This window comes from Lagopus leucura, unplaced genomic scaffold (genome assembly GCF_019238085.1).
Source record: "Lagopus leucura isolate 7727_CA_CO unplaced genomic scaffold, USGS_WTPT01 Super-Scaffold_100004, whole genome shotgun sequence".
Classification (NCBI taxonomy): domain Eukaryota; kingdom Metazoa; phylum Chordata; class Aves; order Galliformes; family Phasianidae; genus Lagopus; species Lagopus leucura.
Window position 1 is genome coordinate 12,542,311 of NW_024962264.1, and position 16,630 is coordinate 12,558,940.

Consider the following 16,630-nt stretch of genomic DNA (forward strand, 5'->3'; position numbering starts at 1 on the left):
GAAAGTTAGAATATACTAATGAGACTTCTCTATGGTAAATCTAGCAAAAGGACCCGTGTTCTCTACTTCTGCTTCCTTTTGTAACTTTATTTCAAATAGGAGAACCTGCTTCTATATTTTCTTTTCCAGATTTCTTAATTAAATTTAAATCAGACTTAATCAGACTTATCTTGTAAGCATTTTATTGTGTTTTTTTTTTTTTGTTTTTTTTTAAACCTTCAATACATAGTAACTGTGGAGATAAAAATGTGATGTTATTTTAAGACAGGGTGTTACAGGAAAAGTCTTTTCCTGCTTTCCCATTGTAATGACAGCTGCTTATTTGTTGAATGTTAAGGATTTTCTTTTCTTTTCTTGCAGCTTTTTCTGTTTGTTTTCTGAGGAGAGGGGGAAGCACTTTTTTTGCTTTAATGTTAACAGTTTGAAGGGATAATTCTTAACATGCTTAGTGGTGTTCAGTTTTGAGCTGTCTTATAGTAATTATTGTGAGAATTCATTTAACTTCTAAATACAGCTGCACAGGCTGTACTTCAGTGGTTACTCTGAGGTAGTGTCTTTGTGTACTGAAGTTTATTTAGAAACTTTGAGATGCTAGGGGCACTTCGTGCACTTAGAAAATTATCCTTGTGCATGGGGTGTTGTCAGTTTTATTTATACATAAAGATTATCACCAGATGTTGATTAAACTTCACCAAAGTCTTATACAAATCAACTCTTAATGAGGAGGTCAGGGACTGTCCAAAGTTGAATCCCTGGTATTGGGGACCCAGAATAATGACTACATTCTTTTTATTTGTTGTTTTTAGAGGAAATAATAGTTAGCATTCTTAAATGTCTTAAAAACCTGTGACTATGCATATACACATTTGGAAAACAATCAAAGAAAAAAAAAACACACCAACCCCCAACCCAGAGCTACTTCCTAGGTGCACTGACAGAAATTTCAGCATGTAATAACGGAAAAACGTCATCCCAAGGGTTCTATGTCACACAATAAGCTAACTGCAGAGAGGAGAATAACAAAATGATTTGAGGTTTTCTTCTCTCACACAATACATACTGTCAGTCAGAATCTAATATCCTGTTCTCATCTTACATCTAGATTCTGCATCAGCAATACGAAGAAGTTTATTCCTGTTAACTCCCTGTAAAGTAAAAAATAGATGTCTGTAAAAATGAAAACTTCTAACTTAAATGAAATCAAAAGCATACTGCTGTTGTCTGTGCAGCTCCCTAGCATTTTTGATGTTAATAACAGTATTTGCATGAATGAGAAGTACCAGCTTCTTTGAGATACTTTTATGTGGCAGCTCTGTGTTTAGAACTAGAGAGCTCATTAGAAATTGTTCAGAAAATAACAATAGACATTCCAAATCAAGTACTAGCGGATGTAGGGCTATTTCAGCCTAACAGGACACATTAATGAAATGTCTCTGGAGGCTCTGGCTATTGAAAAAATGCTGTTGACCCATGTAGAATTGTAAGTTAATTCAGTTTGGAAGGGACCTCTTAAAGATCATCAAATCCATCATGTTGCTCAAAACTGGTTTGATTAAATCAGATTACCTAAACCTTGTTGCAACTTAGCATGTGGTTCTGTGGTACTGCAGCCTTCTCAGCCACCACAGTTCTTTCTAAGCTGAGCATCTGTAGATTGGTTTCATTTGCTTGTTTTTTTTTTTTTTTTTTTTTTTTTTTTTTTTTTAATTTGTGTTTACCACCACCACCAATGTACATGCAGCTGCATGGATATTCTATTCCAGGAGCTTGTGGGCTGACAACAGCTTATTTTCCTTTGTTTACTTTTTGGAAGAAGAGATCTTTCTGTCTGTATTGGTTGCTGTGTTGTGCACCTTTTGATCTATGAATATAAGGAGAAACAATGGGCATGAATGCCAAAGCAGTGGCATGAAAACTTGTACCTAATTATTTCTTTGTACCTCATTGGAACATTGTACATATGATGTTTCCGGATACAGAACTGGCTACCAAACCTTCCTGAACAAAATAGTTTATTAATTTAAATTCATCCCGTTTTCTTTCAAATACAGCAAGCAATCTTTCAGAAAGGGCTAAAGGTATGCTAAATTAGAAAGCAGTAATTAGTACAGAGGAGAAAAGAAGCTCAAAAGCATCCTCCAGAACAGAGTAATTCTTAAGAGGGCTGAAGGAAGTTTACTGTTTTGCTCATAGAATTGACTTTGCAATTTTTTAAACAAAATCAGGCCTCCGCATCCGGAATACTGTGTCCAGTTCAGGGCTTTACAGATAGAGAAAGACAGGAAACTTCAAGAGTATTCAGCAGAGGGCCACAGAGATGTACGAGGGCCTGGAGGAAAAGCTGAGATATCTGGGTCTGTTCAGCTTGGAGAAGACTGAGGGGAATCTTATTAATGCTCATAAAAATCTAATGGGTGGGAGCAAGTGGCTGGGGCCAGGCTCTTTCCAATGATGACCAACAACAGAACGAGGAGCAATGGGTACGAACTGGAACATAGGAATTTCAATAAGAACATGAGAAAGAAAATCACTTATTCATTTTGAGAAATAGAGCATTGAAACAGGCTGTCCAGAGAGGCCATGGAATCTCCTTCTCTGGAGATATTCAAAACCCACCTGGATGCTTTCCTGCGTAACCTACTGTCGGGAACCTGCTTTAGCAAACTGGACTAGATGGCCTCCAGAGTTCTCTTCCAACCCCTACAATTCTGTGATTTTTCACGATCATGTTGCTATTTATGGAAACATCCAACATGCATGAGAAAATTAAGACTCCTTAGTTCTGCATCATGGTTTCAAGTACTTTGATGTAATGGTTTGAATTACTAACTGCTAATGAAGTGTTTTATAGTTTTTTGCTTGCCTGTTTGTTGGTTTGTATTCTCACCTTCCTTCTCGCAAGGAGGTATCAGAAACGCATGCTTTAAACTAAGAAAGAAAACAAAGTTGCCCTTTTCTTATTCCCGTAGTCTCAGTCTCTTTAGCCTCAGTGAAAGCTGTTGCTCTAAAAAACGTTGACTGCATTTCAACAATGTATCCTTGGTACAAAGTCAATGTATACCGCCTTCTCATGGTCAGGTATCTTAGGATGCTGACGTTCTGCTCTCTTTCAAAAGAAATGAGAAATATTTTCAACCTCCTTGTTATTCTTTATTGTGTTTCACTGCTTAACCATAGGCCTTTTGAAACTACTCTGATAGCAGCGCTTGGATATAGTTTGGCTAATTTACCAACCTTCATTTAAAATGATCTGCAGTTGGAATACAGAAAAACCACTGCTTCTGGCATATCTGTTACTTTTTAAATTGATAAATGTAGCTGCAAAATTAATTCCTAAATTAAGAAAATGTCATCTTTTTTTTTTTTTTTTCAGGTGAAAGTTATGTTTGTGCATCCAATGAACCATATCGGAAAGTTGATTATACCAAGAATGTCAATCCAAACTGGTGTGTGAACATAAGGACCGGGTCCACTCGATCCCTGACATCTTTGACATCCACAAAGAGTGAAGTGAAGGAGAATAAAGATTTCATTAAACCCAAACTGGTGACTGTTATTAGGAGTGGAGTAAAGCCACGAAAAGCTGTAAGAATTCTGCTGAATAAGAAGACTGCTCACTCCTTTGAACAGGTCTTGACTGACATCACAGAAGCCATTAAGTTAGATTCGGGTGTAGTCAAGAGGCTTTGTACACTGGATGGAAAGCAGGTAAGAGATTGAATTGTTGTGAAAATCTAACAATTGTGAGTTACTCTAATTAACCTTGTTTTTATAACTTAAATTCTCGTTACTACACAGGCTTTAATTTGCTTCTGAATATGGATAATTAAATAAACCACACATTTTTTCATTTCTGTTCAAAATACCTAGAAAAAATACTAAAATTCTCTCCACTACAAAAGAAATGGACTACTTTAAGTAAAAGAAAAAACACTTCTTCATATACGGTGTTGTGTTGCTAAACTTAGTGCTTATTGATTCTTTTCAGTAACTGAGTTTCACTTGAAATTTTTGAAAGTAAAATGTTTAAAATACACATTTTCAGAAGCAGAGTTGTATTTTTAAGCTATTGCGTTGTGTCATGTGGTATATGAAAAAGATTGGTGTCCTCTTCCATTTCACTTCTATAGTTTACTATTTTATAAACAAAAATACTGGAAAGTCATCCTGGATACAGTAATTAAGATTGCTAAGGCCAAGAATTTTATCTGAAATAGTATTTCACAGGTGATGTTTTAGCTTTACTTTTAGTTTTAAAATGGCAAATACACACTGTTGAGATTAATGACACAGTAGGTCTTTTATTCTAACCCATAAATACAAAGAAGCAACCCAACAAATACAGTGCTGCACCAGGTGAAAGTAATACATTAGCTGTTGATCTATCTGGCTGGTGAGTCAGCCTTTTGTGTAGCAAGGCTTTGACACCTAATGCCTTTATCTGACACTGATATGGAACTCCGACAGCTTTGTGAGTCTAGTAACGCAGAGCAACATAGGCTGCCAACTAGGTCATGTTTGATACCTGATACCTGGACTGTGGTATCATTGACTTAATATTGGGATCCTTGCTCATTTAAAAGGTATTTTTGCATATCTACATACCTGTGTGTTTGCATGTGCTACTCCTAAAGGTTTTGATCTTGTTTAAGGAGAACTGGGAACTTGTTTTCCACAAGCTTTTTATAATATTTGTGATCCTGTGGACCACTGAAGAAGCACCTTTTTCGTGTTGAAAATTGCTAGATAACGTATTGCAGAAAAAGTGCACTGATTCAAATAATCTGGATATGAAGCCTTTCCCTCTAGTTAGTTCCGTGTACTGCAGACACACTTGCTATATACTTAAAAGTTAGGAAAGAAGTACTTTTGTTCTTAGGTATTAAGTAGTGAAAGAAATATGTAAATGAGAATCCTCATTCATGATATCTGTAGGCACTGTCATATGCTCTTTAATTCTTCTAATTGTTTTATATTGTAGGGTTGTTGGTTTTCTTTTCTTGTGTTTTTAAATGAGATTTGTTAACAGCATTTTTTACCTGGAGAATCCTTTATAAGAATGTGCTTTGCTTTTTAAAAGTCCAGAAATGTGATTCAATCATGTTTAATTTAATTCACTTCAAAATAGCTTAGAGGATATTTATTCTACAATAATTATTTTCTCCTGCCCATGAAGTCTTCTGTTGATGTCCCATAAAAGTTATTTTATTTTCTTAGCCAAATAGTTTAAAAAGATTTGGGAAGAAGAGTCAGAAAGACAACTGCTACAATTTGGAGACTTGGTTCAGATTTACTTATATGAATTACTGACACAGTAGAAGCTCATTAGTCTGCATTTATGTGGTAGTTGCAGTGGTGCATCAGGGAGCAATAAAATTAACCAATCGGCAGTCATACATTAAATTTCACTTATGTTGCTTGCATATTAATGTTACTCATGGTGGACAATGACTGTCTTCAGTCTACAGTCAGGACAAGTAGTCATAAGTAATGCTTCAAAATAAGGGTGTTTTCTCATTGCTACACAATCTCTCTTCCTTCCTTTGTCTGGTAACAAGACTTAGATTGCAAACATCGGTATTTTCAAGCAGAACAGAGAAATTCCTACATCTTGAAGAAAGCAGCCTGCACATATCCTCACTGTACATTCGTTACTACTTCATCTCCACATAAACTGTGCTTTTGGAAGAAAGAACTTCTGCTCTTCCAATTAGGCCTTGGGAAGGAGCCTTTTCTTGCACAACCACAGCACAATTATGACTTAAGGGATCATGTGATACAGTGCCCCAGGAGGAAGACCTATGACTTTAGACACCAGGATAATAAAAACTGCCTTCTGTTTCTCTACAGAGATAGAGACATCTGAGAGCTGTTTGGGGGCAAACAACTATCACAAAGCAAAGGGCTGACCCCAATTTGAGGCAAAGAGAATTTCTTTCTTTGTTTACTGCTGGTATATGTTAGAGGTTGGTGCCCAAGGACTTTGTGGGTTTGGGCAAATAAGGAGTTGCTCTGCTGCCAATTACCAATTGGTGGAAATTTCTGAGCCTATTTTCTCTCATGTGGTAATTGCTTATTCTTCTAAATCTGCAAGGGAGGCAAATCTTTTATGTCCGTCCTATTGTTGACACAGCTTGAAAGGCAACCATTTACAAAAAAAAAAAAACAAAAACAAAAACAAAAAAACCACACTCTGTAAATGGCTATGTTCTTATAAATGTTGCTCTTGTGATTCTCAAGGTTCTCTCCACCCCCCACTTATTTTAACTCTGAGGAAATACCAATTATTTTCTTTTCTTCTTTTTTTCAGAGGCAGTATGTTTAAGTTGTATGTGGAATTGAGGCTGAAATTCAAGAGTTTAAACACATGTAGAATTCGTATCCTTCTATTAGGGACTGTATGGTCCTCATTAACTATGGGACAATTTTGTTGATGTATATAATAAGAAATGAAAAAAAAACAACCAGTGATCTATGAAGATACCTTGTTTTTAATTGTAAAGAGTATGATGGAAATTATGTCTACAATCTAAGTTTTGTGTACTCATCTGACTTCATTTATTTTTACTATAGCAAGGCCTGATAATAGCAACACTGACAGCAACATTCATCTCACTTTATTTTCCTTGATTACTTTGAAGGCAGACAATTATTTAGCTTTAAATAGCAAGATTTTAACATTTGGAAGGATTCCTTTTGTCAACAGATGAGTATTAGAAGGGTAATGTGATTTGGAGGATTAGCACTGGATAGTCTGAAATACAGAATCTCATCTAACTAATGGCAAAACTTGCCATTTCACTTTTGTTAAGCACCTAACATTTAAAAAAAAATTGATTTCCGAAACTTTTGTGATTGGTTCTAAGGAAAAATAGTTTCATGAAAGTAACCAGGCTTTTACTTTGCTGTGCTGGCTTCTGCCATTCCAGTTTTTGTCCTGACATTGAGGTTTCCCTAATATATTTGTCTGAGCAGAGTGCTTTCCTTGCTTGGATGGATTTTCCTTTCTCTGTTCTTTTCTGGAATCTGTCACTTCCCTACAGTGAAGCAAGGACAGTCACTCTGAAGCTCCCGCAGTTGAGCAGTTAACCCTTCGATATCTCCAAAGACAATGGAGCATTTCTATCTTGCTTCTGAAGCTTCATGTAACAATTCTTGCAAAGTAGAAGGTAGCAACATAACATATAGGACTTGGAAGCGTATATTATTTGCCACCAAAAAGAAAATGGAAATCTTCACTCCAGGAAGTCAGTAACTTTTCAAGATTGCATTTTATTGCAGTTTAATGGATGAAAGTCTGTAACAAGATTGAAAGGGTGGACGAGCCATCTAAACTATACTCCATTCCCAAAATATTGAGAATATACCACAGATGAAACATACTTTATTTCAAAGGCCTCTTTTTGATGGGCCAAAGATACTGGTGGATCTCTTTGAAACCAAAAGCTCTGTAATTTTCTGATAACACCTTGTTTGTAAATGGGGAATTAAAAATAGCATATTATATTTATAAGTATTCATCAGACTTATCATGCTCTTTTCTCACTATTTTTTTTAATTGTCTAGTGACTGTTCTGAAAACTCTCTGAAGGCAAATGCTAGCATATGTAAAGTTCATTTTCTATTTGGTTTGTAGAGGTATTTCTAAGAGATCAACTGCAGCTGTTAAGGTACCCATCAGAGGGTATCCAATCTAGAGGGTAAATATTTACATCTAAAATCCAGATGAATGAAGAGGGCATTTTTGTTTTCAATTAACAAAGGCTGTCTATAGCTTTGGAAGAACTGTTGAGCTAGAGAAAAAAACCAAAATTTGAATGCCAGTAAACATTAAAATATTCAAGTATATACACCTGCATGCCAGAGTAGAATCCATAGAGCAAGATTTACTGTTCAGAGTAAACCCAGTGCTAACAAACCTTATTCACCATTTGAAATAATATGTGACTTAGGGGAAGATGATCTTATACGAAAGTTAGACTAGAATTGTTTCAGTAAATAACCATGGAGAGATGTCTGAGTGTGGGATAAAACTCATGTGAGTGTATGAAAAACAGAATAATTGAAGTGGCCCAGTCGTTGAGGAAATCCTGTGACAGGAAAAGAGTTCATCCATGGATACTGCAATGCAGTTTTTTTTTTTTCTTGTGGATTTTTTTTCCACACTTTCAGTTGGTAGGCTCAGAACTGGAATCAGTGGTTGTTTATTGCTAGAGGGAGGGAGGAAATAGAGTACTCAGAGGAGCTAATTTTGGCCTCCATCCATGGATATAGAAGTTTTCCCATCTGTGGTTATTTATGGAAGGCAGTGTTATCTGAAACTATCTCAAAATTAACTGAGCCCTGACACAGAAGCAGAGATCTGAAAAATAAACTAAATTTGAAAATGCACCTACACCATTTTTCCACCTATAGATCTTGTCAGGGAATTAACTTCATTTAATGTAGTCACACAAAGGCCACAGGTAGGTAGTATGTAGGTAGAAGTATCAAAATTACAGTGCTGAAAGTATTAAGAGGTGGAAAAAATGACCATCTAACAGGTCATCTAAGATGAGCATCTTAATCTGGCAGTAAACAATCATGCTGAGAAGGCTCATTAGATTCGTTGCATCCACAAAATATTAAGGTCATGCCACATGAAACAGCCACAGTCAGATGCTGAAAAACAACTTCCCTTCTGAAAAAAAAAAAAAGTGTTTGGTATTTACTTGGAGGAAGGAGATATCTGAGAAGGAATCTGTGCATCCCTACTTCCTGGAAATAAAAACCCTAAAGTAGAGTGCAGATAAATGAATAACATATACCTCCTTCCTTTCCTTCCTCCCCCAGGGATACATAATGCTAGCTTTGGGGATATGATCTAAGACTACTCAGAATGTCATGGCTGGGGTCCACTGAGTGCAGATTTAATCTTTTCCAGCAAGGTAAGGCTTAGATAAATAATCAGTAGTACCCACTGTCATCAAACTGGCAGATTAGTGAAGAGATCTTAAATTAACAGGGTATATTTGTCAAAAAGAAAACAAAATCAGACCCAGATATAAAGTCACCACTTCTAAATTAGAGAATGGTAACAAAAAAAAGCTGGTATTTTAACAAAAAGCAAGCATATGTGTACTGCTAAAACTGGCATCCAACTTGCCAGTGTCTTTCTGGATCCACAGAGAGGATAAATCCTGCTGGGTTTTCTGTTTGTCTGTGCACTTCAAGAGCTGACAGCACGTAACACAAATGACAGGCTTCACAGTGTGGGGAACAATCACTGCAAAAAACAGTGCTGTCACCAACAGAAACGCTGAATCTTTGCTGATGTATGATTACAATAATTTCAATACTGGTTTACAGTGTGGATGTTAGAATAAATGAAGGGTATGCAGTCATTGTCTGCCATCTGCCACACTAAGAAGAAATCACATGACTTGGAAACTAAACCTTGGGAATTTGTTGTGTCCCGCTGAGCCTGGCCATTAACAGATAATTAGTCTGGTTTTAAAAAAAATCCTTAGAATTCATTCTGCAGCTGTCATATGCTAGATTAGAACTTGTTTCACAGGTCCATTCTTACTTGGAGATCTTTAATTTTTTTCCCTTTAGCTAAATTATCCTTTTTTTTTTTTTTTTTTTTTTTTTTTTTTTTTTTACACTTCAGAAAAGAGTTCTTGAATTACCAAACCTAAATATGCAGATTTGTTTAAAGAAGCCTGCTACACCTTACACTACAACTGCATTTGAAAGAGATTTAAGACTGAATTTTCTCTGTTCCTCTTCTTAGTACCCTGTGAACAGACTTCCTAGTTTTGAGATGCGTCTTTCAGGTTGTCACATTGATGGATCTGTTATACTAGCTGCTGGTTGGTTGGCTGGAATCAGATTGTCAGTCTCTTAAGTCTTCCAAAGCAGTAATACCAGAATGTTAAAATAAGGACTTTTCTTCTAGATTTATACCAGTCATTAAGAAAAATTCCATTCTCACCCATACAAAACTAACAGTAAGAAACATGGAAAAATCAGTCAGAAAGGAAAGGGAATAGTTATCTTGAATGTTTGAAATATTAGTTCCCTATTGATTTGCAGTGAAACTTTAAGTGCAGTAATCTGAAGATGGGAGGAAACATACTGTTGATGCAGTACTGGCCAACTTTTTCAATTAAAGAGCTTTCCATTAATGCCCCTATGTGCAGATTGGAATTTTTAAGCTTCGTAAAGGATGACAGCATCTTTCTCTGACAGTCAAGTTTAGCATTCTCATAGCACCTCTGACACAAAGTCAACCACAGTCATCTTCTGTTATGGAAGCATGACATTTATGTTGCATTCTTAAATGCTTATTTGGTCCATATTGATGTTTTAGTTACTGATATATGGTACAGGGACTCTGCAATTATGGTAAACTTTTATACTAAATTTTTTCAGATGAAAACAAAGAATATAAACAACTTGCGATCTATAGGACTAGTTAGGACTGTAGTCAGGATTGGCATTTCTTAGTTTTGTCTGTCTGATCTCTAACCTCCAACTCATCTACTATTTTCAGTAAAGGAATTTAGTTCCCAATGAAGTTGAAATACAGGCAGGATAAATAAACAACAAAAAAACAGAGAGCCAGAATCCTCCTTGGAATTTATTTATGAAGGTGCCATCTGAGAACTTGCAGTTTCTCTTTTAAATAAGTCAAGGATCTGGTTGATTTAAATAAGAATTCATCTGAACAAAATTTAAAAAGATAAATATGAAGTGGGGCCTTACTTAAGAACTTCTGTTCTCCCCATATTTTGCAAGGGATTATTGCAGACACTTCAAATATGCCTACATGCTTGTATGGAGAGACATCCGATGACATCTAGCTTTTGCCTGTATAGCTTGCAAACCTGGAGGTGGTCCATGTCTTGTTGCAGACTTCCTGATAACGCAACTACTTTCTATTAGCTATGTAAAGACATACTTATTCATGCAAGTATATAATGCTATTTGAGGCAGGAAGTATTAAGCTTCTGTTGTGAAGAGAATCCAAATATACCATGTATATTTGGTGATACCTATCAGATTTCTGTGAGGTTAGTAGAGAAACAATCTATTTTTTCTTAATTTCCTCTTCAGTCTCTCTTTTTATGAGTGCTCGAAACTGTGTATTAGTATGAGAAAGCTTGTATTAAGTTAGAGTTTTTCCTTCTGACATATTTGCTTCACTACTACATTTCAAAATTTTTTTTCTGTGGTAATGAAGACTAACTCATTTTCCTGTGGTAATGAAGACTAACTTTAATGAAGGATATGTGATTAAGTGGTTGGGTATCTCCCTTCATGAAATTGACATATTATGACCATATAGCTTTCTTTTTTGCATTAGCTGTACTATTAAATTAATTTTCTAATATTCTATTTTTTATATTTTTATTTTTCATCTCTATATTACGCCTCCAACAAACTGTGTTATAAATAAGTATTCTGAATGTTTGGCTACTAGAGCTTCCCAGAATCTGGGGCAGTTTTCATGTTACATGCTCTCATGTTACACCTGGTAATAACTGTAATAAATGTACAACCAGTTCAGCTCTAGAACCAGAAGGGACATCCTGGCTGAGAATTTTCAGTTGGAATTGGTTATCTAATACGCTTCACGTCCAGAATGTTTCCATAGAATGCCCACTATGTCTTTATCATTTATACTCCTTGCCACAAATCCACCCTCAGCACATGTAACAGACTGAAGACTGCTTACCAATCATTTTGTGATTTTGTGTATTACAGAAAAAGAGTGTTCAAGAGCATTGAAGAAATTCTTGCCCCCTACATTGGCACATAACTTTAGATGGTATAACACTGTAACACAATGGAAAGCACACCAGTAACAGCAGGGTAGCCAAGCCCTAAGTTGCAGCAAGTGAGGATAAGCCCAAACAATAGCCTAGGACACAGAATCACAGAACCCCTGGGTTGGCCCCTTCTTCCAGCAGGTGCTCAATCACTGCTTCAGGCCTTGACTCAGCATTTCTGCTACAGATAGACTTCTCCAAAACAATCCTAGAAACTGGTTGAGGCTCTAGCTTTCTGAACAAAGAGAACGCTGTACCTGACATGCCTCAGGAGTAACAAAATAATATCCTCATACCACATTTGGCTTGGTACTTGATGAGTGTAGGAAGAAGCATAGTGCTAAGAAGCTTCTTGCTACAATCAAGTGTCCCTGAAGCTCTAGGGCTTATGCAGGCAAATGTATCTGTCCCTGGCTGACGCCCATGAAAGCTCTGATACATTGTGTAAATACAGAAGCATATTTGTAATATTTGTGTAAATGGATACTTGAAAACTTAATTATACTTTGTATTCCTTACAGCATAATGCAGTAAAATCAGTACTGTAAGCAGGGGAATTCTAACAGTAAGATAATGAACAGTTGATGAAATCTGATTCATGAGGTATCACTACAGTTCAGTATTATTTCCCTTTGCTTTCACATGGTGTATAACCAAGATGTTATAATTGCAATATAATCAAAAGAGTAAGGCAAAAGCAAACAAGGATCGCAAAAGAGAATAAGTAGAAGAGCTTACCCTTGGGTTGAGCTCACTAGAAGATACCAAAAGAGGAGGATCTCCAGAAGAGATCCTTCCCCTGTGGTAGCCAGCTCTTAAATAGGTCCAGGAGGGGTGGAGCCTGGCTCCACCCCTTCCGGCAGCACAGGTGAATTGCCTTCACCTGTGCTCCTCTGGCTGACTCAAGGCTCACCTCAGGTGATTAATCAGAGGTTCAGGCCGTGACTCAGCAGTTCCCATACACATGGAAACAAAAGAAAAATCCATGCAGTTTCAACATCAAAAACACTGCTGGAATAAACAGACAGCTTGTTTATTTTAGCCCCTGAAGACTACTAAAAGGAGTTGCTCTTAATTATTTGAAAAATGAGAGCCTCATCGCAGTCTCCTGTCATGCACTATTAGAAAAAAAAAAAAATCACCCAGGGAAATGGTGCAGTCTAAGATACAAAGGTGGTGTTGGGAAGTTTTTTGGATCTGAGAGGGTTTCATTTCCTATTTTAACCAGATGGCTTTGCTAGAGATTTGTTGGTGCTTTTTATAAAATGCATGAATATGTTTATTTTAGTTATTACAGAATATGTGCCTTTTCCACATATTTTTTCTTATGTTTATCTTCTGAAATATTTAAAAAATACTTCAGTATTTATTTCTGTAATGCTATAATGTGATGGAAAGTACAGCAATAATAGCAGGGTGGTAAAGTCTTGGATTATTACAAATCAGCACGAGACCAAATGCAGCAGCCAAGGACACAAAAACAAAGGAAAAAAACCTGCTTACCTTTAGAAGGTCTCAGTTGCACAGGGATCAGCACCAAAAGACCCCTACCTCTACTGCCAACCTTTAAATAAGGTCTGGGAAGGGGTGCATCCTGGCTCCACCCCTTCTACTCACTCAGGTACATTGCATCCACCTGAGCACCCATAGGTTGGCCCTGCCTTCCTACCAGGTACTTGATCACTGTTTCAGGCTGTGATTTAGTATTCCTGCTACAATATCCAAGCAACTTTTCTTTTTCCATCTGCTTGTTACTGAATATACAAAATTTAGAATGGCATCATTATAAATGAGTGAATAAGGGTGCTTAGTACTGTTTCTTGTGAACTGTAGGTGCTTAGCTGCAATTTCCAAAGTAAATTTCATGACTTGAGTGATGAGAATGATCGACACTACACATCTACTAATGGAAATTAAAAGACCTACCTAAAGCCAATTTGTGACAATGCAAATCAAAAGACAGAAACAAAATTATCAGAAGCACTGATGCATTCTGTACTTCTAAAACTGATTACTATAGCACCTTTTTTTAATCTTATCTGGAACTTTCAAGAAGTCTTTTTCTAAGTCCTTAGTAAAAAAAAAAAAAACAACAAAACAAAACAAAAAAAAGAAATAAAGCACCTCTTGTCATAAAGCTATGAAGATATGATTAGCCAAACAGAATCAATAAGGCCAGATCACAGACACTTAAACCTTTCAGTGGTGACCTAATTTATTGAATATAGTTTTCTAATGAGTACAAGTAGAACAGTGATCTACTTTATGAATTTATCATTCAGTTTTATCCCTGTGTATTTTGAAATTGAACATTTGAACTATTAGGTTTTTTTTTCATTTTTTACTCCTGTACTCATTACTGAAATAAAAAATGGACTCATAGCCTTCAGTAATTTTACAGAGCTACCTCTGATTGCAGAGAGAACAGCCAGAGCACAGTGTTGTCCAAACACACTCAATTTGTTCTAGTTCTCCTAGTCCACTTTAATTTAATACAATCCTTACATTAAATAATGTTGAGCTATGGAAAACTACACTGCTGAGGCATTAATGGTAGAAAAAACCCTGCAGTAATTTTTATCAACTTAAAACACAGTAGGCTTCAAGAATGAAGAGTAGGGCTCCAAAGCTACTAGTAATCCAGCCTCTGAGATTCTTATTTCCTGCTTACACTGAGGGGAAAATTCCTGTGTAATATCCTAGATGACCCTTCTTCATCTCTTAGGAGGTGAGAGCAAGCCCAGTAGTGCTTAAACATATGTCTGAAATGGAAGATTTCAGTTTATCCATCTGCTTCAAATAAGGATTCCTGACTAATAATAATAAAAAATGATAAAAACTACCAGTAACATCAGTACTAAAACCAGCTTTCATTAAGTTAGTTCTGTCACCAGGGATTTCCTGAGATGTTTGCATAGCATTTTGTTTTTCAAAATCATCTCTTTTCAGAGAAGGAAAGAGAAATCCATATTATCATTGTATGTAGGATGATGCTGTCACATATTTTCTACCAACTCTCGTAGTTACAAAAGATAAAATTATAATTAAAATTGTCAACTGGTAAGCAAAGGAAAACAAGAAGCATACACACTTTGTTTTCTCTCAAGCGTTTGGATACAAGTACTCAAGGAACAGTGAGTTATATTTACAGGACAAAGAACAAACTCTTGAGAATGAGCTTTGGATATCTCTATTAGACGTGATTTTTTGTTTCTCTATGGCTCTCAAGCGTGGAGTACGTATTTTTAATAACTTCAAAATCTTTTAGTATTTTTTTTCTCCTTTGTTTATAGCATTCTTTTATTCCCCTTCATCTATAGCAGAGTGTATTGATGAGAATATCTTGAAATCACATCTACATTACAGGAAAAATATGCCTCAGACTTGATTTCACAATAGAGTTTGAAAGTGGATCTTCCTCTCAACTGGAGTCTTTTCCCAAAGCTTTTCCAAAGTATTAGTCACTATGTTTCCATTTTGTCTCAAAAGCCACTAGCTGTTGGCATGTTTCCTGGTAACAGCAGCTATTGAGCTTACAGTCTTTGATGCTGTAAATATCAGGAAAGCAGGGACGGGAAGCTGGAGTCCAATATTTTCACATTCAATCTCTACAAAGGATCCTTGTAAGGGCAGTGGTACACTTGGTAAGAACTGAAACATTTCCTTGTTTGCTTAAAGGAAAAAGGTGCTCTGTGGAGTTCAAAATGACTTAGAATTGAACTAAAAAAGCCAAAGCAGGTGTGCAGTGAGATATTAATTTCTCCTGTGTAAATTGACTTTGCTAGGAGTGAATCTGAACTCAGATGCTCGTCATGACCTTTTTTTCCTTATGTTTTATTTATCCATATATAATTAATCTCAAAATGTTTTAAATGATTAATCCATTCTCATACTATGAATCATTTTTAGCCTAGCTAGCCTACATAAAAATATTTTTAACAAAGAGCTAGATAATGAATTTATGATTCGTAAATATTTGAGACAGATCCTCATCTATAAACTATCCTCAGATGTCAGGAAACAAGTTATAATTTTGTCTTATTCTATAAAAGCTCAGTTTTAATCATCATTTACTGTAATAGAAAGTGTTGGTTTTATGTGAAATTGAATATTTAGGATTTAGTGATAAAAGTGACCTTTATCAATTATGTTCTTTATCATATACATATACTTGAGTTTGTCTATTTTGTAAAACACATTTAAAAATCTTCTATGAATCTGTACCCTCAAAGCAACTAAAATATAATGCATTCTTTAACAGGAAGTATAAATTAAGCAGATTGTTAACTTCTAACATCCAACTGCAGTAGATTCTTTGATGGTTAAATCTGGCTGCTAGTTCTTATATATTAAGCTGTACTTAAAATCTCAACATTCATGGACGTACATATCCAGCTATTTTAAAGACTGAATTCTCACATCAAAATTTCATCTCTGAGAACATTCATTTCCAAAAATACCAGCACTTATGCCTAGATAAGCTTGAAGTTCTTGGTAGCATCTGGGCCATCTCCAGCTGCATTGTTACTGGGAATAAGCAGAAGGTTAGGCAGCGCTAGATAAACCAGTCATTTTTGAACATTTTTGAAACAGCTTTTTTAAAAGCTCTGGTTGCAGATTGCTAATGCTACCTCACTTCTTAGCATAAATGGGCTGTCTACCTTCCTCTTATTCACTGTGACCCTTCTCCATCACCTTAAAGATGGGATTTGGTTCTGGTTTATGTTTATTTTTAATTTTTATTTTTATTTTTTCTACTATTGTGGTATCTTGGAAATAGCTCAAATGATTTTGGTCTAAAGGCATTCTCCCCC

The 16,630-nt window shown here is 35.9% G+C and overlaps 1 protein-coding gene across 6 annotated transcripts in view; it reads left to right on the top strand.

Moving 5' to 3' along the window:
• DCLK2 (doublecortin like kinase 2) overlaps positions 1 to 16,630 on the top strand; it is a 78,375-nt gene that overhangs the window by 12,985 nt on the left and 48,760 nt on the right. For all 6 annotated transcript variants that reach the window (XR_006178845.1, XR_006178846.1, XM_042871018.1 and 3 more), the window contains exon 2: positions 3,374 to 3,708. Coding sequence is in view for 4 of the 6 variants with exons in the window: in XM_042871018.1 (XP_042726952.1) it covers positions 3,374 to 3,708 (335 nt within the window). In the remaining 2 variants the exon portion in view is untranslated. The remainder of the gene's footprint in view (positions 1 to 3,373; positions 3,709 to 16,630) is intronic.